Source organism: Anser brachyrhynchus (assembly GCF_964034855.1).
Source record: "Anser brachyrhynchus genome assembly, chromosome: 13".
Taxonomy (NCBI): domain Eukaryota; kingdom Metazoa; phylum Chordata; class Aves; order Anseriformes; family Anatidae; genus Anser; species Anser brachyrhynchus.
In genome coordinates this window covers 433,899-456,914 of record NC_137708.1, presented here as the reverse complement: position 1 = coordinate 456,914, position 23,016 = coordinate 433,899, and the positions used below count along the sequence as shown (strand labels likewise).

General features: G+C 43.8%; 2 protein-coding genes across 4 annotated transcripts in view; one reads left to right on the top strand and one right to left on the bottom strand.

Annotated features, from left to right (window-relative positions):
• LOC308176921 (rho GTPase-activating protein 20-like) overlaps positions 1-14,699 on the top strand; it is a 38,993-nt gene extending 24,294 nt beyond the window's left edge. The window contains exons 5-15 of the mRNA XM_080553363.1: positions 430-471; positions 1,231-1,315; positions 2,160-2,237; positions 3,367-3,433; positions 5,902-6,090; positions 6,547-6,722; positions 7,086-7,247; positions 8,444-8,553; positions 9,471-9,660; positions 10,274-10,391; positions 10,961-14,699. Coding sequence (XP_080409489.1) covers positions 430-471; positions 1,231-1,315; positions 2,160-2,237; positions 3,367-3,433; positions 5,902-6,090; positions 6,547-6,722; positions 7,086-7,247; positions 8,444-8,553; positions 9,471-9,660; positions 10,274-10,391; positions 10,961-12,687 — 2,944 coding nt within the window. The 3' untranslated portion in view covers positions 12,688-14,699. The remainder of the gene's footprint in view (positions 1-429; positions 472-1,230; positions 1,316-2,159; positions 2,238-3,366; positions 3,434-5,901; positions 6,091-6,546; positions 6,723-7,085; positions 7,248-8,443; positions 8,554-9,470; positions 9,661-10,273; positions 10,392-10,960) is intronic.
• A 1,858-nt stretch (positions 14,700-16,557) lies between these two features.
• LOC308176923 (adrenodoxin-like) overlaps positions 16,558-23,016 on the bottom strand; it is an 11,010-nt gene continuing 4,551 nt past the window's right edge. For all 3 annotated transcript variants that reach the window (XM_080553367.1, XM_080553365.1, XM_080553366.1), the window contains exons 2-5: positions 22,377-22,632; positions 17,782-17,906; positions 17,100-17,229; positions 16,558-16,852 (exon numbers count right to left, since the gene is read on the bottom strand). In XM_080553367.1, the coding sequence (XP_080409493.1) occupies positions 16,732-16,852; positions 17,100-17,229; positions 17,782-17,906; positions 22,377-22,632 (632 nt within the window). In that variant the 3' untranslated portion in view covers positions 16,558-16,731. The remainder of the gene's footprint in view (positions 16,853-17,099; positions 17,230-17,781; positions 17,907-22,376; positions 22,633-23,016) is intronic.

Genomic DNA, 23,016 nt, shown 5'->3' with positions numbered 1-23,016 from the left:
ACAGTTGCTATTCCTTCATGTCACTGAGACCTGGGTAACCCATGTTGGCAGCAGAAGCTTCTAAGAACAGCAGACATTGGAAAGGAAATAATAGTAGAAAGAAAATTGTAATTAAAGGTCACCTCAAAAATAATAAAGGCCCACAAAATGAGTTAACTCCAGAACCACAGGAAGATATTTGTTCCTTATCTGAACATATGCCAGCCTGGGCGGGAAATGTAGTCTAGTTTGTTCTTGGGATTTTTTTGTCATGGTTATTATTGTTCGTTGAAATAGGACAGAAGTAGGAAAGGACTGTGCTTTTGTTCCAGGGCTTTGCAGGAAGGAACTTTGACTTACAGCTATATATAAATGAAACTGGGTAAAGTTTCCAAAGGCTGTTACCCACTCAGCACTTGTTTGATGATCTGCCTCCCTTTTTATCTTCAGCTCAGCTGACGTGAAGGAACGATGGCTGTCTGCATTACTATGGTAAGTGACTCTCCTTTTATCCTTCTTTGGGGTGGTTCCTCTACAATACTCAGAGGAAATTTGTCATGCTTGATATCAAATTGCCCTCTGATTTTCAGCACAGAGAGTGTCTAGCTACTGTTTGAAAAATCTACCTTTGAAGCCTGATTGTAGAATCCATTGGTGAAAGCAAAAGTAGTGTTTACAGTCCAGAAAAGATGAACTCCACTAGAAGATATTATTATTGGAGCATCTTTATTCCTTTGGTGCTGGAGGTTGGCTTTGCTAATCACTGTGGAAATGTCATACCTGGTATTGATTCTTCAGATGTTTTTTGATTTGATTTAAAGTTTGTATTTCATGGCATCTGGAGGCTCCAGTTGTTTCTTTTTAATGTTATGTTTCTATATGTCATTTCCACTAACATTCAGGCAGAAGTGTTTGTATAGATAGAGAGAGGGGAAAAGGTTATCTCCTGATTCTTGGAGAACAATAATGATCCAAAGAATGATGGAAGGTGTTAAGCCAGGCACGTCTATCTGCATTAGCATTGCCATGTGGGGTTTTCCTAGCCTGGGGCCTCAAAGAAAGATTAATAAGTTAGCAAGAGCACATGACCACTCTGTAAACATTGCATGTTATTATTACTGTTGTAGTTACTCTGTATTTGTTGCAGTGCCAAGGAGCAGGTCTCTTGCATCTCTTGGATCCAAACTTTAGGGTCCTTCTTGAGTTTGCTTAGGAAATTGTATTCTCCCCTCTCTTTCCTTTGACTTTCAGGCATATCAGTGAGATAAAACAGAATGAATATCTGAAGAATCTAACCCTTCAAATCTTTGTGCTGGATGCTGATAACTGTTCATCTGTAAGTAAAACTACAGCAGCTGTTGCTGCTACAGCTATCCTTGTTTAAAATTCGAGTCCCACCTGAAAAGGTTTTAGAGGGTGCATATCTATGCAGCTGCACACTTCCTGCTGGAAGCCCACTCAGAGGGTTTTGGGTTGGGAAATCATGAGGTATCCAGACCCTTATCAAAGAATAGTAAAGTCTTAAAATTATTCTTGGCTTCTGGCTTCTGTACTCTTTTCCTTTTGCTTTACTTCATAATTGGCAATGTTTTGTGGTAGAGTGCCCAGTAATTCCTATTTTCAGTGCAGTAAGTGAAGATACTGATCCTGAAAGAATCACTGGCTTAGTCTCCTGAACTATTTTACTAGAATATGTCCTGGTCTCTTCATATTTATAGCACTCATTTCTAGGCTTCACACCAAGCTTGGTGGGTCACCTTTACCTTTTAGCAAGTCGTCTCTCAGAGAGGGACCCCAGGCCTTCTTGATTTATTAGCTTTATCCCATGTTCACCCTTTGAACTAACAATGGCACTATTGTCAGTCAAATACCAATGTGATCAAATACAGTATCTGAACACCACCCAGTTCCTTTGTTTTCTACAGGATGAAGCCTTTGTATGCTAATAAACCAATGATGGAAGTAGCTGACAATAGTTTTCACAATGTATAACCCTCACCTATAACAGTGATTCCATTGTAGTTCAAATTAACACAACTGTTCTAAACATCAACATTTAGTAAAGACAGACAATAGACAGATGAGTGATATTTTTTTGCCAGATTTTCAAGCTACAAGAAACTGCAACCAATCTTCATGCCTTCTTAATGGCTTCCTACATTTCCTCTTTTCCTTTCTAGACCACTGCAGTCAATGTGTCCAATGTGGAAACTGCAGAGAGTGTGATGAGGAAGACGCTTCTACAGATTGGACTTCCTGTAAGTGACTGTTGCATAGATTTGCCAGATCTTAGCTAGGGGCAACATCTAGGTTTTGGGACAGTGCAGATACGGAGAAGTCTACATTTGCTGTAGTTAACCATCAAGACATTGATACTCTCTGGACTAGAAGGTGAAGAAATCAGTTTGTGTGGATGCAAAAATTTAGAAAGACACACATGCTTATGTTCCTACATTAAATTCAAACTTTGTAAGGTGATCCAGCATTAGGCTTGAGTCTAGCTTATCAAAAAATTATTAATATAGCCATGAAATAGTGAACAAATCAGTGATGTTATCAGATGAGTCTTTCCGATTGCAATGGTCCAGCAATTACAGTGTTTGGTAGCTTTTACAGTGTCCAGTAATATAATACCAAGGAAAGGTGTGGAACACATTGCTGAAATAGTCCTGGGAAGTCTCATTCTCTTTCTGTAAAAAGGAAATCACTTCTATTGTGTCATATGCTTATGTGTAATTCTGTGGAAAGGTGTCTGGGCATACTCCATAGCATTGCAGTCTTAAGAGAGACATTAATATTTCTCGTCTTTCTTCAGCTTGCAGAACGTGTGATGGCAATACATCATACAAGTATGGCAGTGCTGTGGCATGCTAGGGGATGGGGAAGTAGGGAATAGCTGGGACAGCAAGAACCCAAATAGGCCAATCTGTAATCTGACCTGGAAGCAACACCTAAATGCATTGGACTGTTGAGGCTGAAAATGGTACTGCACTCTGCGTTCTCCATATACAGTGTGGGACACCAGCATTCCTGAAAAAGCATGTCGACTTGGCTGGTAGTGCTTCTCTGGTTGTGTCAAGGGATTTCTTCACTCAGAGCCTACTGGGTGGGTGGTCAGGAAACCATTATGTGGTTTTACAACCTCATGCTGCTCAGTCTATTCTTCTTCTGAACCTTTTCCCTTCCACTCTCTATCAGACAGAGTGACCCAGAGCACCCATCCCTCCCATCCCTGTGTCCTGCAGTTAGCTATACATGTCTGCTGCTTCTGGGCCTGTTCAGCCATTATCTCTGTCTGTTGTTTTCTGAGTAGAATGCAACCCCTTGGACCCTCATCCTGGTCCGCTTCACCTGATATTTTTCTCTTTTCTGTTCTTCAACCACCAGGGCAGGACGAATGACCATCATCTCTGGGTGATCTCAGGAAAAGATGAGCCTGCTTACCCTCTCATTGGTAAGAGCTCTCCCATTTTCTCTTAATTCTAGCACCACAGAAGTAAGTGAAAAATGACACTGGTTTATGTAGCAGAGAAATATCTCAAACAGTGCATTCTTCACATAAAAAGGCAATTGTAGGGGGACCGTATCAAGCTGATGTAGAATGTCACTTGGCTCTTATGGTGTCAGGATACACATTTAATGAAGGTATGTTGACATCTTTGAATATCTTCACACTTACGTCCCTTTTTCAAGCAAATCTGTGCATTTCTGGATCTGAAATCATGACACTTCTCAGTAGACAAACCAAATTTACAGGAGATTTTTAAGCTGGATGAAGAATCTCTTTCCTTTCGGTGCTTGTGATGCAAGGGGCTGTAGGCAGGACATAGAAGAAAGCTTGCTCCTATCCCTCTGGCTGCTGGTATGAGCTTTCAGGTCTGTTTGCTTGGTGACTGGTCATTCTGTCCAGCACTTCTTGGAAGGCTTCTGCTCCTTACAGACAGTGCCTGTGGTCTGGGGCAGCCTCTGTCTGCCTTCACTACCTGTGATAGAGATATCCACTGATGTCCATCCAAACATCATCAGGAGCATCTCCGGACACCTTCTCAGCATTTTGTATTGAGGCCCTATGAGAAGTAAAAAAAGTCATTGCAGTTAGGCCACTCAGCAGAAGCATGGTAGGTCCAGGGGAAAGCAGTTGAGCAGCTTTCTCCTGGACGTAACAGAAGAATGCAGAATTTTTAGGTGGATCCACTGGTGACTTGTATGCTTTTTATGAAGAAGATAAGATGTTTATCTAACTTTTGTGGTACTTATTTATCTTTCATTGCATTGCAGTTCACAAATAATGAAACTGTTTTATATGGAAGATCTTTATATGGAAGATCAAAGCCAATTTGTTTCATAAGGCTCCTTATAGTTGTCCTCTGAATCTCCACTTTAACCCAATACTGATCTGATCTCACACAAAGACATGGGACACCCAAGGCAATGCCCTTTGCAGGCTGTTTATTTGAAAAGTTTCCGTTTTAACATTTTGTGTTTTGTTTATAGCAACTCCCAAAGCTTGAGGGAAAGGAGGTGTATATTTAGAGGGTTTTGAAGACAGTCACAGTGGAGGAGAGTGATGGAAATCTGTAGCAGATGATACCAGAAAACAATAAATATTTTAAAATAAAACTCTGAATTTTGATTATTCAGTACTCAGCATCGATCACTGAAGCTGGAGTTTTCCAATAATTGTAATAATAATAATAACAATAATAATAATTTCCATTTGTGAACTGTTGGCAAAAACAAGACACCAAAGTGTAAGGTTAAATGCAAAATTAAAATAAGGCAGAATATTTAATTTGGCAAAGGATGCAAAACATGTCTCTGTTTTTCCTGTTGTAATACATAATAAATTCTATTATTATGTTTGTATTCAATGATATAACCATATTTAGGTATCGGCCATTAAGATAAATTAAGAATCAATCCCAATTTGAACTTTTCCTGAAATTCAGAACACTTTAGTTAATTTTCCTGGGAAAGGTGGTGGTGTTTTAGGATCATTTTCTTTAAATACCTTCTTGAGAGTTTGCAGTTCTGTCAGGGACCGAAAGAGCAGGAGGGTCCTGTTCTCTTGTCCTTACTGCTAGGTGAGAGCAAGGTAGTACTGACTGTACTCATAGACAGCCCGAACTTGCACTAAGCAGCTCACTATTTAGATCTAACCAGAGAGGGAAGCAAAGATATACTGTGATTTACCCAACATGTAAACCAAAGCTGTTGGATGCATTTAAACTGCTTCTTGTTTCTCTGACGGATGTGTCAGTGGTTCAGCCATTGCTCACAGTGTTGTCCTAGAGCATACTGCTTAGTTACACCAAACAAGTAATCTCTGCATTAATGCTGCATTATATTTTCAGAGATTACTCAATAAATATATCCCCAGGCTGTCCAAAGAAGTTTATGCCTGTTAGTTTATTCAGGAGATCTTGCTCTGAAGACCACATAGTCATATTAAAACTATTATTCTGGTGTTCATTAGACTGCATGTTTGTTTATTTGTGGGTGCTTAAAGATGTTTTCCAACTCCTCATGCCACATGCTTATTTTTTGTATCTGTCCAGTACATACTAGACTGTCATAGGGAGCTGACTGCAGCACAGAGCAATGCGTACAGTATTTTGTTAGTGTAATGGGGTTCATAAGTCTATTACTGAGGACTTGAACCATAATGTTCTGAAGAGCTGCTAATGAAGAGTGACTGGCCAGGTTTAACTTGATGAACTTATTTGTAAAGCAATGATCATACATGCACAGAGGCACCCTAGCCTCTTTAGTCCTCAGGTGGAGGTTTTGAGCAACATTGCTTAAAGGCCCGGCTGCAATGAGAGCCATTGGATGTGGCTGCTTCCTCTTGCCCAGGTTTAGATCTGTTTTCACGTAAGTCTGCATCTTTACTTGCTCTTTACACACCTCTTTGTTCCACAGGGCACGAGCATCCTTTCAGCATCGCGTTGTACTCTCTCCGAGATTCTGTTGACCAGCAACAAGGAACCAACAATAACACCCTGCTGGCTGATGGGTCAGAAACCTCCTTCCTTGAGCAGCTTCCAAAAGAAAAACAATGTCAGTTTGTCCTGAAACCCAGGCTCCAAGTTCCATTGCAGCTGAAGAGAGGTAGGAGCTGCAGAAGTGCCTCACAACCAGACAGATTTTTCTGTTTCAGTGGCGGTACCAAATTCTTCCAAGCATTGTACATGTATCCCTGAGTCACTCCCATACCTTACTGCATGCATAGAGGATGGGATTGCAGAGGGGCTAAATTTGTTGGTGCAAATGTTCAGAATTAGCTTTCAGTTCCTGAGTAGCTTTCAACTGCATTCAAACATTGCATAGATGGTAAGGTTCCCTAAAGAACAGTGAATGAATAAGAGTTTTGATGATGGTTGAGAGATGAACAAGTGTTTTCACTGCGGTGGTTTCTACCTGACTATCACCCTTAAAGGTGTATTTATTATCGATGAGATGGTAGAAAGTTCTTGCTTTGCCGGGAACTCTTGACTCCCCTGCAGGTCAGTCACTGGCCAGTAGGAAGGACGATCACATGTATAATGAAGGTCTGTTTCCTTTTAGAGTCACTGCAGAAACACACCAAGAGGAAGAAGTCCTTGATTGACTGGGCCCTGCGCCGTAGCACCAGCACACCCACAGACAGCCCTCCTTCACAGTCGCCTACCACCCCACGGAAGCTCTTTGGCCTGTCTCTATCCTCTGTCTGTCCTGATGGGATCCTTCCCAAGCCAATCATGGTAAAGAGCAGCCTAGGCTGTTCATTCTGACATAAATGTGATGCGTTCGGTCAAGAATTTAAAGAAGACAACCAGCATTTGCCTGTGGTGTCAGTGGACTACATACATCTACATCGTCTAAATCTCATTCACTGCAAGAGTCCACTGGACTCTTGCTTGCCACAGGATAGGAGCACCCATGTGAACTGTACGTGCAACTAAGGTGACAGGCTCTTGTCCCTGTTTAAGTCATGACAAACCTCTCCTGCGTCTATCCTCTTCCCAGTGCTGACTAGGTCTTACACTAATTGTATGTGAGGGATAACATACACAAACAACAGGATAAAGTATTAGGTTCTTATGTATAACTGAGCTTTCTCTTAGGATATGCTGCTCCTGCTGTACCATGAAGGTCCCTCCACTAGGGGCATTTTCAGACGCTCTGCCAATGCCAAGACTTGCAAGGAATTGAAAGAGAAGCTGAACTCTGGAGATGATGTCCAGGTGGACGGAGAGTCAGTCTTTGTGGCTGCAGCTGTCATCACGGTATGTTGGGCCAAGTAACTCACCTGTCTGAGCTAATCATGCCTTCCTTCTTTTAGTAAGAAAGCAACGTGAGTCTTTATGGGGAGGGATGATTCAAAGCAGGGCAGGGCAGGGGGGTTGCACAAACCATTTCTAGCGAGGCACATTCTCAGCTGACAGCTTTGTCCTCTATGTGCACAAAGGTATCTGTCTGACCCAGTGGTGGTTGCTTTAACGTGCAGGTATGTGCAGTGGCCCTCAGGCCAGTGTTTCATTTTGCACCTCCCTTGTACAAAACAGCCTTCACCAGCAGTTCTAGTAACATCTACCTCCAAAATAACCATGGCTTCTACGCAGGAATTATTTCACAGTGTCAAATACCATGACAGTGCCTGAACTCAGCAATTCAGATGCTGGACGCAGCAGTCCATGAAGCCTTGTGGTGACAGTAGTGTAATTGTTTTTTTGTCCTTTTTGGACACGTGGAAGAGCGTGGAGGGAGATGTGGGAGGACTAGTGCCATTTGACTGCAGCCACTCTGTATTCCCCACAGAGAGGCCGTGCAAAGGAGATGGCTTGTACAATCTAGGCTCTGAGCCTTCACCCTCTAATCAGACAGCAAGCAAGAGGAAAACTGCTGCCAAGTCCAAGCAGAGGCATTGTAGTTAATGGGGGATAAAGCTTGTAATAAGACAACAACTTTTGATAAGAAAAAGCCTATCTTTTGCATTGTCAATTAAATGTGGTCAGAACAATTCAGACAATTCAGTGCCAGAAACATTCTTACCTCTTGTTCCAGTTGGCCTAATATAAAAAGCCGTTGACTGGGAGGATATTCAGGCATTTTACAATGCAAAATGTATGTTAAGTTGTTACAAAGTCCTCTCATAAAAACGGCAATCCTTATTGATTAAAAATATTTCAGACAGACTATGCATAGCCTTAGATACCAGTCCTTGGCCTACTGTAGCAGAGATCAACCCTGTTCTGGAAGAGGGGCAGGCATGAGCATGTTCTTCTGCCATAAACTATAAACACAGTTCTGCAGTGCTGCAGATGAAGAGCTTGGTGGAAGTGGGGAGGGAAGGAGAAATGTATTTGTGTCGCATCTCATTTTATCTTCTTAATATGAATAAACACTAACTATATGCATCATGAAACCAAAACAAGGAATTCAAAACTGACCAGACTGCTCTGCATATATATATTTAATTCAGGATTTTCTCCGAAATATACCTGACAGTGTTCTATCCTCAGACATGCACGGACTGTGGATGGAAGCTGTGGATACAGAAAATCGGGCACATAAAATTGAAGCTATCAAAAGGTTTGTAAAAACCTTTGTAAAAGCTTTGTAAAAGCTTCTTTTGGTGGGAGAAGGGGAAATGTAGGGCCCTAATCATAGACTTCATCTTCTGGGAGACTTCTGTTGCTGCTCCAGGCCACAGTAGAGCTGTTGCTGGTTGCCAGTGTCACTGGTCAAAACCTTTCACTGGTCTTTTGTTAACATTTCTGACACAGAAAAAGAAAATTCTTTTCTGATGACCAATTCAAATTACCAGAACCAGCAAACTGAAAAACCACAGTAGTTCAGTCACCGGAAGTACATCAAATATTAGTGGAATTAGATCTTTAACAATGGTAACTTTTTTTCTATGAGCACAAAATAAAGATAATCATATTGGCAGTTAGAAGATATAGCCCTACCAGGATGGTGACTGGAACCTTGAAGACAGCTCTACTGCCTTGAAACTGCTGCCCCAAGCAAGAAAAGTGTATTAGGAGCAAGCGGGATAAGCAGTATATTGAATCTCTTCTTGTTAGTGGCTTTTGAACCTTGCTGTTTGACCTGGATCTCCTTCTTGCATTGTCTCTATAGCATAGGACACAGGCAATGGCATTGTCTCATGCGCTTCTGGCATGGAGCTGTATGCAACTCCTTTGGGTGGTCTTTATTTTGTTAAGACACTGTGGACTTCTACCCACAAGTTCTGGGTGTAAGTCCCTTGGTCTGCCCCTAAGGCTTTGTGAACAGAATGGTTGGGCAATATGAATGTAAAACTGTGGCTCTCACATACTTTGAAGAGGGAAGTGTCTTACTTTATTATCAGATGAGAATGTCTCAGACTGGTTACAAAAGAGCAGAAGGGGACAAAAGCTTTGGGAAGCAACCTCCAATATTTGAAGACCAGATTTTTACAGTCTGTTACATTTGCTGTTTTTCTGTTATCACTCCCTTAACAGCCTAGTCAATCAGCTCCCAGACGCCAACCTCATCTTACTCAGACACCTCTTTGGAGTTCTTCATCAGATTGAGCAGAATTCTGGTGTGAATCAGATGAATGCCTTTAACCTGGCTCTTTGTATAGCACCCAATATGCTGTGGCTACCTAGTCCCACTGGGCCTGAGGAGGAGAGCAGGTCTACAAAGAAGGTAATTTTTCATAGGTTTGGCCTCATGATTGTCTTTCCATTTTACCGCTTTCTATGGGCACTGTATTTTGTAGACTAAATGGAGGCATAGTTATCAGGGATATTGTAAGCTGAGTGGCATCTGAGCTTCATCCTTTCCCCTGTGCAGTCATGCCCAAGCTAGTGGGTCAGTTTAGCTACTCAGGTTATGTAGGATGGAAAGGGAAGCCATGGTTGCTTTACCAGATAAAGTACTTTCTGGACAAGCATGTTCAAGAAAGATGGGGCAGCTGAAGTTAGACACTGCCAGTTCAGCTGGTCTCACAGAGACAAAGTGAGCAATAAACATGATAGAGTATCAGAGGGGAGGAATGCTTGCTTGTGTTTTGTGAGGTGTTACCAATAGTAAGGAAAATCATAGAATGTTCTGTATCTGGCTCACTTCACCAACGCACACAGTTCATATTCCTGCCCCAGGTGTAGTTAATAAATAAGTATTGCTGCATCCTTAACAGCTTTTTGAGCAAAAGATTCTGTAGGAAATTGCATCTTTGTCAAAGAAAAAAGAACTTTTGGGGACTTATTTGATTTGCTATATATTCATGAAACTGACTGTAAATTCATGTCTTTGCCAGGTAGCTATGTTAGTGCAGTTTCTGATTGAAAACTCAGCAGAGATTTTTGGAGGTGACATTGCTTCCTTGTTTCAAAGATCAGATAAAAAGAAGTCCAGAAACTCTGAGGAATCTCTGGGTAAGTTTGTGGTACTGTACCTTCAAGAAAAGGTTAAAATCTTTTAATAGATAAACTCTTCATGCAGAACAGTTTGTTTCTCCTTCACTGCCAAAGAAAAGCACTGAAAAACAACAGGTTTGGATTTTCTCTTGCCCTGTAAGACATAGGCAAAAAGCAAGGGGAAAACAGAGGGCTGAGGTGTGACACCTCAAACGTGTCCCTGAACGATTGTCTTTCTCTGTGGCTGCTGTTCAACCTATTCCAGCCATTCCAGATTAAAGCACTATCACGGGAATTTAGTGTAGCCTTAGCAATGCCATGGTCCAGCAATCTTCCAGATTAGTTCTGTAGAGCTAAACCAAAAGGTTGAATGGAAAAAAGATCCAGTTGTTAACAATCCTGGGTTGTCAACCCAGAATTTTTGGTATTGTTCCCAGTACTGTTCTAGTCCCTGGGAAAATAATAGATCATCTTTGCTTTCCTGTCGGCAAAATGCAGATGATAATATTTTCCCCTGCCTTGATTGTAAGGTGCTGTATGGAGTTGGGAGACATAGGCAGCAGATTAATTTGTGTTCTCTGCCCTAGGCATAGGCTTGGCTCAGAATGATGATTCCTCCGATGAGCTGGAATTTTCTGCTTGTGACCCAGAAAGACCAAAGCATTGCCTGGTACCTGAAACAGATGCCATTTTTGAACAATCTAGCAGCTTGTTACTCGATGAGGAGCAAGAAGACTGGGACTTGTTCAGTGAGATCACAGCCTGCTACCAAAGCAAAGCCCAGAATAACACCAGTGCGGATAGCTATGACCTCCTAGAAGAGGAGGGCTCCTTCTGCTCCATTGGCTCAATACGCTCACTCAGCCCAGCCAGGGACCGGTGCTCGTCAGAGCCCAGTGTCTGCCTTAGCTCCCAGCTTCCTGCTCAGAGCCATGAGCCTGTGGCTCGCCAGTCTAGCTGTGATGCGACCATCATGCACAGCCATACAGACTACATCCACAGGCTCAAGCAACTACAGGTGGAGAGCCAGAAGTTGATTGACGAAGGCCTAAGCCCTGGGGGTAATAAGGTCAGGCAGAATTTGTGGCAGTCACCTCAGACCAGCTCTAGGGTGAAGAAATCCAGCCTGTCCAACAGGTCCAGCTTCTCTAGTCTGTCCTCCACCACCACGTCCCCATCTGCCTCCTCACTTAGCTCCTTAGACAGTGCTTTCTCCTACTGCTCAGAGTCATCAGCTGTTAGTCCTACAGATGTCTCCTCCCTGCCATTCATGTTTGGCACGTCTGCCAGACTTCATGCTGTGTCTCCCAAGATTGCCAAGAGGTCCCCAAAAGAGTGGCACAAGTCTTTCACCTCTCCTATGCCCTTACATCTGTGTGAACTGGACAGTTTCCATGAGTACGAACCCAAGGCTGTAGACAGCAGCCATTTCCGGGGGGAGAGGAAAAGTTCTGCATCTGTCAGCAGAGCTGCAGTGGGAAGCCCACTTACCAACACTGACTGGGAAAAGGAGGAGAGACAGCTGAGTTGTGCAGGGGGCTCTGGTCCAGTGCTCAGAAGCCAGGATTGTGCCAAAGAGCTAGAACAAAATCCCGAGCCCTCAACTGGCACCCCAACCAGTGAGAAATTCCCACCGATCAGCCAACAGCAGTACAGGGAGAAGGCGGTGAAGCACATTGAAATCAAAAGCATTGATGACTGCCCTCCAAGTCAGGAAAGCCTGAAGCGCACCAAGATAACTTTTTACATGGCCCCAAATAAAGAAAGCTGTCGGGGGTTTCCAGTGGAAGAGGAAGAGGAGTGTTCCAAGGCAAACACCAGCAGCAGCGACTCACCCAGTAGCAGCAATGAGCAAAGCCTGTCTAAGAGCTTGCAGACTGTGAGAGTCCATATCCCCCAGACAGTTTTCTATGGGCAGAATACCCCCCTTGTCCTCCAGTCCACCTCCAGGCGACACCACCATGAACCAACAAGCCTGTCCTTACAGGCAGAGCACAAAGAGAGTCCCCGAAGTGCCTCCACTCCCAGTGAGCTGGAGAGCAAGCCAGTGGAAGTGGTGCAGGCACCAGCCCAGAGTAAGGGCTTCAACACATTCAGCCACACCATCCGTATCATCCTCCCTGCCTCCATTCGAAACACTGTCAGGGAATATTTCAAACACGATGAAACCAAGAGCTGTCCCATGGCTGAGGCAGAAGCAGTGGAAAATGAACTTCTTCGGAGCAGGATGGAGTGGCTCAGGAGCCAGCCACTGGCAGAGGTGACCACGGAGGAGTGTGATGCAGTTGCATTTGCAGAAGAGATGTTTGTCTAGAGAGAAGGCTGTGGGAGAACTGAATATTTTTTGTGTATATGCAGCAGAAAATATTCTGTAAGATATGATCAAGGTGTGAAGAATCTAGTGGGCTGCACTGGCAATAAGTGTAAAGTTACTCTAATGTGTATGTAATATAATGTTGGGGTTTACAGTTCATTTTGATTGGGCTGGGGGGGAGGGCATCTTGTTTTTCCTTTACATGCTTTTTATACTTCAGAGACTTCACCGACTAGGTGTCAATTGGTCTGAATGCCACCAGACTCCATCCCTGAATTAGCTGATGTACAGAGTCTGATCCATGTCTTTTTAAAGCAGGAAAGGGAAACTCTGCTTTGTTTTCTCCAGTCACCAATGTGTGTGGATGACTGGAGAATCAGGACAGCAAATACTCCATCAGCATTAGTTTAAAGAATTTAAGCTTGCACAAAATTCTCTGCTATTTGCTGTTCATTGTTACATGAACAGTTAGTGCTGTTCATTCATCCAAAAGAAGACCCTTCACCCCTATCCCACAAAACACTGCTTCCTCTCTCTGCTCATCTTCCTTTTGTCCCCCCGCGGTAACAATTTGCGTTCATTATTGCTTGAGGCAGAAACACCAGATGGAGCCTAAAGCCCAGCTTTCACTGACAAGGCACGTATAATGTTTAACCCCAAGATGTTTTTGTTTTTGTTTTTTTCCAAGTTTATATTGATTGTCCCTTGTCATACCTCCTCCAAAGCTAGCATTTGACAGAGCCACAGTTACTATAAAGGGCACTAGTTCTGTCACTTCAGAAGGGCTATGAATATTTGTCTTCTATGGTATTCTCTGGGAGCAGATGGTCATTTCAGTCTCAGTAAAAGGTGACATTTTTCTGTGAATGATGGTGACATTTCAGACAGCCCTTTCCAGAGGCAGTATGAATGGGAATCCTAATCAAATCCCTAGTCATTCTGAGGAGGACTCAAGCAGTATTTGGCTTCAGCATGAAGTTAAGGAGCTGTGGAAGTAGTCAGGAATGTTGTTAAGTGGATGCTGCAGCAAAGTCCCACCTAGCCAGAAAGCCGACAGACACTGTATAGGCTGACTGTCCAGGCTTTGACAGCATTGATGCTGTGTTAGAGTAGTAATGAGATCCCACTCATCAAAGTGCATAGCCCAGTGCAGTCCAGCAGAATTAAATATGGAAAAGTGACAGGCAGGGATGTGTTAAGAAGCCTGTTGTACCACTAAAGCAATGCAGCCAGTAAACTCCTGGAGCATCCCCATGATTCTACTCAAGACAATGCTCAGAATGGCTTTTGCTGTGATGCGACTTAGAGGATTTTGATGCTGCTAGCTGCACCCTAAAAAGAAGCTAAGAGCACCACATTAGCTTGACTGGCATTAAGAAAATGATGGGAAAAGTCTCAAAGGTTAAAATGTTCAGAATGTTTCATTTGAAAGTTACGTGAGAGTTTTCTACAGTGGTTTCTCTCAGAGAGAGACAGCCCTTTTACTCAGTTACTAGTGAATGGGTGAAGGACAAGAGAAATACATGAATCTTAGTGATCAAATGGCTATCCTTGTGCAGTAAGTGCCCCGTGCAGGTTGCCAAGTGTATGCCATAGCCATGCCTGGGATTGCTTGGCATCAGCTGTGGTTCAGCCCTTGCACAGAGGGGAAATCACGTTTGTAAAATGATCCAGTAAGTATCTTCCAGATGTCAGTGACAGTCAGTGCCTGTGAGCTGGCCCAGCACTCGAAGTTCACACACCATTCCTGTAGGGATGGAGGGAGCCCCAAGTCCACTTTACAAGGTGTATAGAAAATGATTTGTCATGTTCAGAGTGTTTAACTCTCAGATGTGGCATTTTCTGTCCCAGCTCACGTTGGTGGCCCTTATATGATGAATGGTATATATAATTGTAGTACAAACCACCTGCCATCATTTTCCGCACACACGAACACTACAGAGGCATTCAGTTTTTTTTCCAGAGCTACGGTTGTAACTATTTCAATAAAGAGAGACACAGTTTGCTTGTGATGTGGCAATTGCCTTTTGTTCCCTCTTTGCTCCTACTTTCCCTCTCTTCTGTGCTTGGGTGGGCGTGCTCGCAACCATGCCATGAACCAAACCATGCCATGATACATGCACGTGCGTCCCACTCGAGCTGTGAGACTGGGTCTTGCTCACAAGGAACCCAGCATCAAGGAGAATGCAGGGGATAACATTACTGCTGTTTTAACAAAGTAGCCCACAGAAGACTGTGGTTAAAGTACATGTTGGTCTTTTTCAGGGAGGTTTAAATGGATGTGAATACTTCCAGGTCAGGGGGGGCACATTGAGCCTGACACTGACTACAGCACAGTGTCTGCAGCACTCTGCCCTGATAGGCCAAGCAAGTCCAGCTCATTTACCTTGAGGAGACAATGAGTCATGCACTTTAGCCTCTTTTCATTTCTGTTTGGCATGTATAATTTGTTCCCTTATCCCTCAGGCTGACCGAAACTGATGGAAGTGCCCACGGGCAACTACAGTTGTTTATTTTAACTGTCTTAATTCCATTTGTGATATCCCAATAGAGTCAGGAAAGCCAGGTCTCCAGAGACAAATTCAGAAAGGATTCTACCCTCATCCTTTGCAGATAGCCCCTTTGTGCAGCATACTCACTGCTACCCTGTGGCAACTTTGAGGGTTAGACTTGCAGAAGGGAAGCACAGGCTATTTTTGCTACCTGCATTTCAAAGCAGCCTGCCCTAGAAACCTTTTCTTTGAAGGGCAACAATGCTCTGAAGAGGAATGTGACAGCCACTCAGACCTTTTCAGCCACTAGTTAGTGCCTCACTTGCCCTCCCAACAGCACATGGCTTCAATGCCTCTGTGCAGGGAAGTGACGTCTTAGACTGTGGTCCAGCTTCAGGCTTACAAACAGGAGGTGACTGACGAGAGGGACTGCAAAGCCACAAATCATCTCTGCTTTGCTAAGGGAGAGTGGCAGAATCAGGGAGACAAAGTGGTACCGAAACCGGTGGTTTCACTGCTTTCATTTAACCTCTTTTACAACTTATGTTAAGTCACAAGCAAGTGTGCAGCACCAGAAAAATCCTCCCATTGTATACCCTTGTCTTAGTCTCCCGGCATAAAATTTTGTACAGATTTTTGCACAATGAATGGACCAGAGAGGAAACCAAAGTTTGTACCTGGGGATATACAGGTTGTCACTCTTCACCTGTGAGCCCCACACTGACACTGGACCACGCTTAGTGGGGCAGAACTCATGTCAACATTACTTCTGCCCTAGGGAAAGGTATGGAGGTAGCAGCTGAAATCAAACCATGGATAACTGCTCTGAGCCTTCCAAGACAGAGCTAGTCATGACTCAGTGTAAGAGATTGAGGAAGGAAGAATAGAAATAAGACGAAGTCAAGGAAATTCAGGTTCAAGTCACGTCCTCTTCCCTTCGGCTTGCTGTTTCACGAGCTGCTGATGTAGGGAGAGCTCCACCTGGTGTCTGGTTGAAGCCCTAAACCGTCGTCATCCCTCGGCCCCTGTCGTTCAGATGCAATCTGACACTGTGAGACACGTTGCAGTGTTGGCATTTGATGCTAGAGACTAAAAAGCTGTGGGAGGGGAGAAGATTATGTTCTCGTTTTGCTGAACTTTTCCAGGTGGATCCTGCCTTGCAAACCAAAAGCTCAAACCTGGAGCGTAAGGAGGGAAAGCTCCAGCAGAAGGCAGAGTTACAAGGCCATCCCAAACAAAATAATTTAATATACTTGCAGAGATCCTGGCCTTTAAAAGATGTTTTCTACTCTGCACCAGGATGCTTAAAGTTGCCATATGTTTTCACCCAGTTACTTCAGCAGAGCACTTAAGCAAACACTTAATTTAAAACACGTACTGAAGATCCTAGCATCAAGCTTTATTTAAAGAAGAGATTTGCTGAACAGTTGTACGTACTAAATCAGACTTCCATTGTCTACTGCAAGCCAGCCCCAAAGAGCACCAGTGTTAACCAAAAGCAAAATGCCCTGCCACACCTAAAGGAAGTGGGTTGGGCAGGAGTCGTTTCCAGTTACTGTTTGCTTTGCTTTCCGACCTCCAGCTGCCTCCTGATGTCTGATACCTCCATGGGGACCTGCACTGTCAGACCATCCATCGACTTCTTAATGCGCACCTGGCAACCGAGGCGAGATCTGACAAGAAAAAGATTAAGTGAGGTTCATCAGTTCCCACAGTAAGGGAAGAAATTCCCAACCCACATTGGAATGTCTGGTCCAGGCTAACTTTTCATAAAAGTTCCCGTTAAAGATAAAAGACCCAAGAGAAAGCAGCTCTACAGGCATAACTGCAATACAGGATAAATCCTGTCTCCTTGGAAATAGGTGCTGAGATTCTGTCGGAGAGGTTTGACTATATACTGCAATCAGCAGGGATGCTTACGTCTCAGTGAGTCCATATGCCAAGTCCAGCATGTCCATCTCTTCATCTGAGATGGCATCCAGCTTTTGAAAGGCATCCTTCTCAAAGACGAGGTGACAGGTGGAGCAGGCTAATGTCCCTTCACATGCACCTGGTGCAGAAGTGGGGGGAATAACAGCAAATCAGAAAAAAAAAAAGGTGGTAAATGGAGATCATCTTTGGAAACACTGGGAGAAAGTGTCCTTTAACAGATCTAGAGCACATCAAAATAGATGCCGGAAGACAAAACAGATGGAGGCAGACTTCAGCCTGCCTCTGCTCTGGGAGGATCACATCAGTTTTCAAATTCATACTTCAATTCCAACCAACCACAGTACCACTGAAATCCCAGCAGCCACAGGGTTGAAGTCACACTGCCACGTCAGTGCAGTAAGCCAGCCCAAGCAAGCAGCTGTTGGGGAAGAGAAGCTTGCCAGTGGGTGGATACAAATTAGGGCTCCAAGTTCAAGTAATTTGAGTAAGCTGACTGAAGGGCAAAAGTGCTGATGACCAAATTAGCAAAGGAAGCATATGCATCCTCCCTGTGCTCCATGCTCTCATCAGAACACAGTAGCATGTGTACAGTTGTACTATTCCCAGGTATTCACTGGTCACAGCACGGACACAGAACTCTTAAGAGTACATACCCTTCTGCAACACCTACCAAATCCATCAATGGCCAAGTTTTGATTGACTACCACTTCTAGCAAACTCTCCCCTTCTTTGGCTGTGGTTGTAAGTCGCTCTCCATCCCGATTTATAAAATGCACTGTCACCTGGTCTGCAGAGCTGTAATAAAAATTTGCAAAAGAAAAAAACATATCAGAGGAACCTACTTTCTTCTGCACATCCACTGCCAAGGTCTTTTTTCTGAACACTAGAGCCATGGCATTCAGAGGGAAATATGTATACAAATACTGTTTCCAGAAGGATTACGCTACATGTGCTAAAAAACATTAAGGTTGTTGGTTCCCAGTGGAAATGGACAAACTAGAACAGTTCAAATATGAGCTGACCAGAATATTTTCCATTTTACCAAACTTCCCTCAAAATACATGTTGGCTGTGAGTCAACAAGTGCAGATGTTCTGCACTGCCTCTACTTGGTCTGGCTGGCAGAGGAAGCATTTGTAGACAAGGAAAGCATTTGCAGCTCCTGGAGCCTGGGATGTAATCCTGGTTGGAGTAATAAAAAAATCCTTGGGATCAGGTACTAATAATGAAATAAGGGATGCTGTCATTCACATGGTGTTTCCCAGTGGGATTACTTGCTGACTGTTCCTTTTCTGCTCTTTGTTCGTTCATGAAGTGCCCACTCCTTCCCCGAACTCAGTCTCAGGGAGCCTTGTTGTGATGAGACATGCTCAGCCCCAGTTTACAGAGCAACCATGTTGAATAACCTCCTCTGAGCTAACACAATCCTTGTTTGTGAGAAACCACTAGTTGTATTGACAGCCTGCAGAATTTAATCTGGTGATGTGTTAAGGACAAGGCCATCAGCATCGCTCAGTGCTGACTTGCAGAAACTGTATCTACAAACAAGAAGGAAGCAGCATCCACTTCACCTCCTCCAGACCAGGCCCTCCCTACCAGTGTGGAGGCTGCCACCCTGACGAGCAGCGCCAGGGATTTCTCAACAAGACTGTGTATTCTGAGACTATCTGTTGTATTTGTCATGGAAAGCACCAAGCAACAAAACAGCAGTCTTTCTTAGTTCCCGCACCCAAACGGTCATGTAGGAGCAGGAGGTCCCAGTTATCCCAAACCCTACCTCCTGTGCTGACACTGGGCAGCACCCCAGCAGCAGTGGGTATTTTGTTCAGTATCTCTCAATGTGGCACTGCCCAAGTGCCCATCATCTCAAAGTCCAGGACACTCTCCAGTGGCAGAAGCTGGGCCACATTCTTCCATGAGGCCAGCAATGCAGACCTGCCTCCCAGATCTCTGGAAAGAGCCATAGCTCTCCCCCCACAGCTCTGGTATGCTTCTGAGGACTGGAAGTGTCAGTGCTGCCCCATGGCCTTTCTGCTGTCATTTCTGACATCAGAAGAAAGAACTATAGCCGTGAAGATTCACAGTGAGAACAGGCCAAGTTCACAATCCCCTGATGTCCCACTTACAAGAGGATGAATGAGGCAACATCCACTTTTTCCAATAAAGGTGTTGCTTGGAACGCTCAGTAAAGCTTGGTAAAATTACTTTCCCCTGGGGCTACTGAAACATGTAGCAAGTGTGGCTCAGAGCTCTGAGAATTTCTAATATTGTGGCCCGATTTCTAGCAATATATTTGCTGTACACAATGAATACAAGCTGTCACTGCCAAAAAAGACATGTTACAGCAAATCCTCTGGCCAAGGAAGCATGACAGCACCTGCACTCCTTGTGCTGAGCATCCTCATGAAAGTCACAGAGATTAGGAGGAAGAATTGGTTAAATGGGATCTGTGTCTGAGGCAGCAACATCAGCAGCAACTGGAAGGACTTAACCTGTCTGCTCATGCCTCTCTGCTCTGAAGCAGATGAAAATGAAACGTGCAGAGATCTCTACTCGTGTAAGTTAAGAGAGAGCAAAGGAAACTGCTCAAACTTGATTCTTATGTATTTCTGTACTTAAAGGAAATCAGCACAGTTGGAGTACAGGGGATGTATCCAGCTGAAGAGGACACAGGAAAGAAATCCTGTAAAAATTTAATGGAGAAACGAGAAGAAATATTTTCTTTCAAGTTTGCAGGTCATAAATCACAGTCACCTTCCATAAATCACAGTCACCATCTAGATCTAATCCCCTTTACCTGCCAACAAGTCATTGCAGGATATCTCTGAGTGACTCAAGATGCCGTCACTTAAACTGTTGACATACAGATTGTATCAGCAAGCCTACAGGAGTAGAAATTTTCAAATAATTCTCTCTTTGGAAAGGTGGTCCCTCTATTTCATCGAAATTTAGAAGTGGAGAAAAGAGATTATATTCATGCCTTCTCTGATCCTTCTTCAGCTGTGGCTTGATTCAGTTAAAAGGAACGGAACACAGGGGCCACTGTACCTTCATGTGAGGAGATCAGCTTCCTGTTTTTCAGAAAGCTTAGTCAGAAAACAATGCCTGGGCCATTGGTCTGTGACAGGGTCCCCTGGTTATGAAAACAGCTGTGAAGTTAGCACTAAGGCCATGCTGCAGAGGGAAGTTTCCCATGCACAGAAAGAAAAGATCATGTTGCAGTCAGAGGACCAAGCAGGACCCCCCTATTTCACCAAGCAAACAGCCAAAGAACATCTCCAAGACATTTCAGTCTCCTTCATAACAAGACCCACAAACATTTCTCTGTAAATAAGCAATTTAAAGATTAGTTCTCAATTGTCAAAATAAAGCAAAATCACCCTTCCTCTATTTTGATGAATTGGACCCATTTATTTTTATTTATCTGTTTACTTTTAAATGGCAAATATCCAGTTTTCCCTTCAGTGTTTGTTTTACAGCTATGGGTGAAATAATTTGTTACACAATAGATATGGTAAAGTCATAGGACTTCACTTAATGCTACAACTCGACACATTCATCACAAGGATTATAGAAGGCAGCTGCCTGCAAGTGCAGGCTTCTGGATGCAGCAGTCCCCAAAACTGCACAGAGACTTATGGATAGAAAAACCCATTCATATTATCTTGGAGGCAACCTGAATCTTGAGCCAACATCCATGCCAGAAGGATCCCTGCACTTGGGCTCCCACAAATGCTAGGGGAATTCATTCCCTGCAGTTGTAACAGTTTTAGCTGTTGCCACCAGTTAAATGAGCCATGAGAGAGCAGAGTTGCAGCCTGGGAAAGCACACAGGGTATTCACTTAGATACAAGGAAGTACAGATGCTATTGTCATTGACCCCCTGCATGACTTTGGACAAGCCTGGGTGTAACAATTCACCATTTTAGAGAACAATGTAGGGATGATGACAAACACTCCTAGACCATTACACAGAAAGCACCTGTAAGCATCTTCTCTTTATTTGCTGGCTGTAGGGGAAACTTAAGTTGCTTGTGTTCTTAATATAGATGCCTCTGTTGGGGGCATAAACCCAACCTGATTAGTCCCTGTTTTTACTGTTCAGTTATCTCCTGTAGATCCACTCGTACTGGCCTAGCCATCTTCATATCCCCTGAACTAGTCCCAGTCTCAAGTCTCCTCTGGTGGACTCCTGCTTTGGGCAGCCAAGGTCTCAGGAAAGACAGGAAAGAAAATAGATATCTTTTGTTTTCTATTTAGCATTTGATTTTGTTTGAAGTTGGTTTCAAAAATACCAATAAAGAAATCATGAAGAAAAAAAATCCTTTCACATTTTGTTAATAATTTTGAACCAGGATTTTGAAAACAACTCAAAATTGATGAGACTGACTTTTGCTTTGTTTAGGCTGAACTATTTTGCAATGGCATTACTGTCACACTTGTTCAGGGCTTTGGAAAGATGTCATCCAGACATAAGCTCAGCCCTGCAAATTCAGCACATGCCAACTGATTACTCCCCTTTAAAAATCTTAAACTTTCTGTGACAAAAGGAGCTAGTGAAGGGGGTTAAAGATGGTGTTTCTTCTCCTTGACAGTCTTTTTCCCTGAAAGATACTCTCCATATAGGCCATATACTGCCAGCAATAACTTCATATGCAACAAAAAAATTAGAAAGAAAACCCATTGATGAGACTTCATAAATCCCATTAAGTAGGATTATCAGCATAATTTTTCAGGAGGAATGTGCCAGAAAGGCATGAGAGCTTACAGTGGGGCTTCTAATGACCTAGAGAGGGTGTTTTTGCTCCCTGGGACTGCAGAAAATATTAGCTCCCCACTCCGCCTCTCCAGCAGCAGGTACATGAAACCTGAGAGAATCTTCAATTCCCAGAGTAACCCAGCAGTCATCCCAATTTCTGCCCAGACGACTGACCTGCCATGCCCACCATCCCCATTCCTCAAAGGCTTATGACTGGACCCCAGCAGTCCATGGACTCATGTGTCACATTGTCATCTCTATGCCACTAGCTGTAGCCTCTGTGGCTCCAGTAGCAGGGGAGCTGCACCTCTCACATCAGCTCCCTGTACCATCTTCATCTCATCAGCATCTGCTTAGCCTACACTTCCTCATTCACTACCCCTTTACAGGTCATGTTTTATACCAGCCTCTCCTCTCCCTTCTGTGGGGTGAGGTAGAGGTCAGTGCATTTCCCTCTTGAAAAGGCCCTTCCCAACACAGTGATGTATGGTTCATCCTTTTACTCACCTTGACTCCCCGGGGGCACCCTGGAGCTTGCACGTTGAGCTGAAACCCCTTCTTGACACCTGCTTTGCTGGCACACGATTCTGTTCTGTCACCCCACAGAGGAAAATAAAGCGAGTCTTGCTCACATTCAGTCCACTGCGCAAGGGTCGCATGAACCCCAAGATGCCTTGAGCTATCATGCTACTTAGGTCTTGCTTCGTGTCTCCTGGGCTGTCTTTTGTTGCAAGGCCAGCTAGATTAAGAGTTATAAATACGGCTGAGAAGGGGAAGAAAAAAAAAAAAACACATGAGGACAGCCTCCCTGGGGGTGGAGGAAGGGAGGGAGGAAAATGAGGGATGGATAGTGGGATTATGCTTTGATCTTGCTGCAGTCCAGCCCACTTGTGGTTGTATCAGGGCACAGGTATTGAGAAAAGTATGGTAATAAGTATTGTCACCACATACCCGCCCCCAAGCCAGACTCACCTTGTTTTGCCTTACAGACTTCCCTTTTAGGAACTAAATCTAAATACAAGTTTGGGGAGCAATATTCAATGCAATATCTAACGACAAAAGGGTTTGCAAGCTGAGGATTGGTAGAGCAGACTAACAGGAACACTGAATGCCTGGATGATGCCACCTTGTGAAGGCAGGTTGGGGT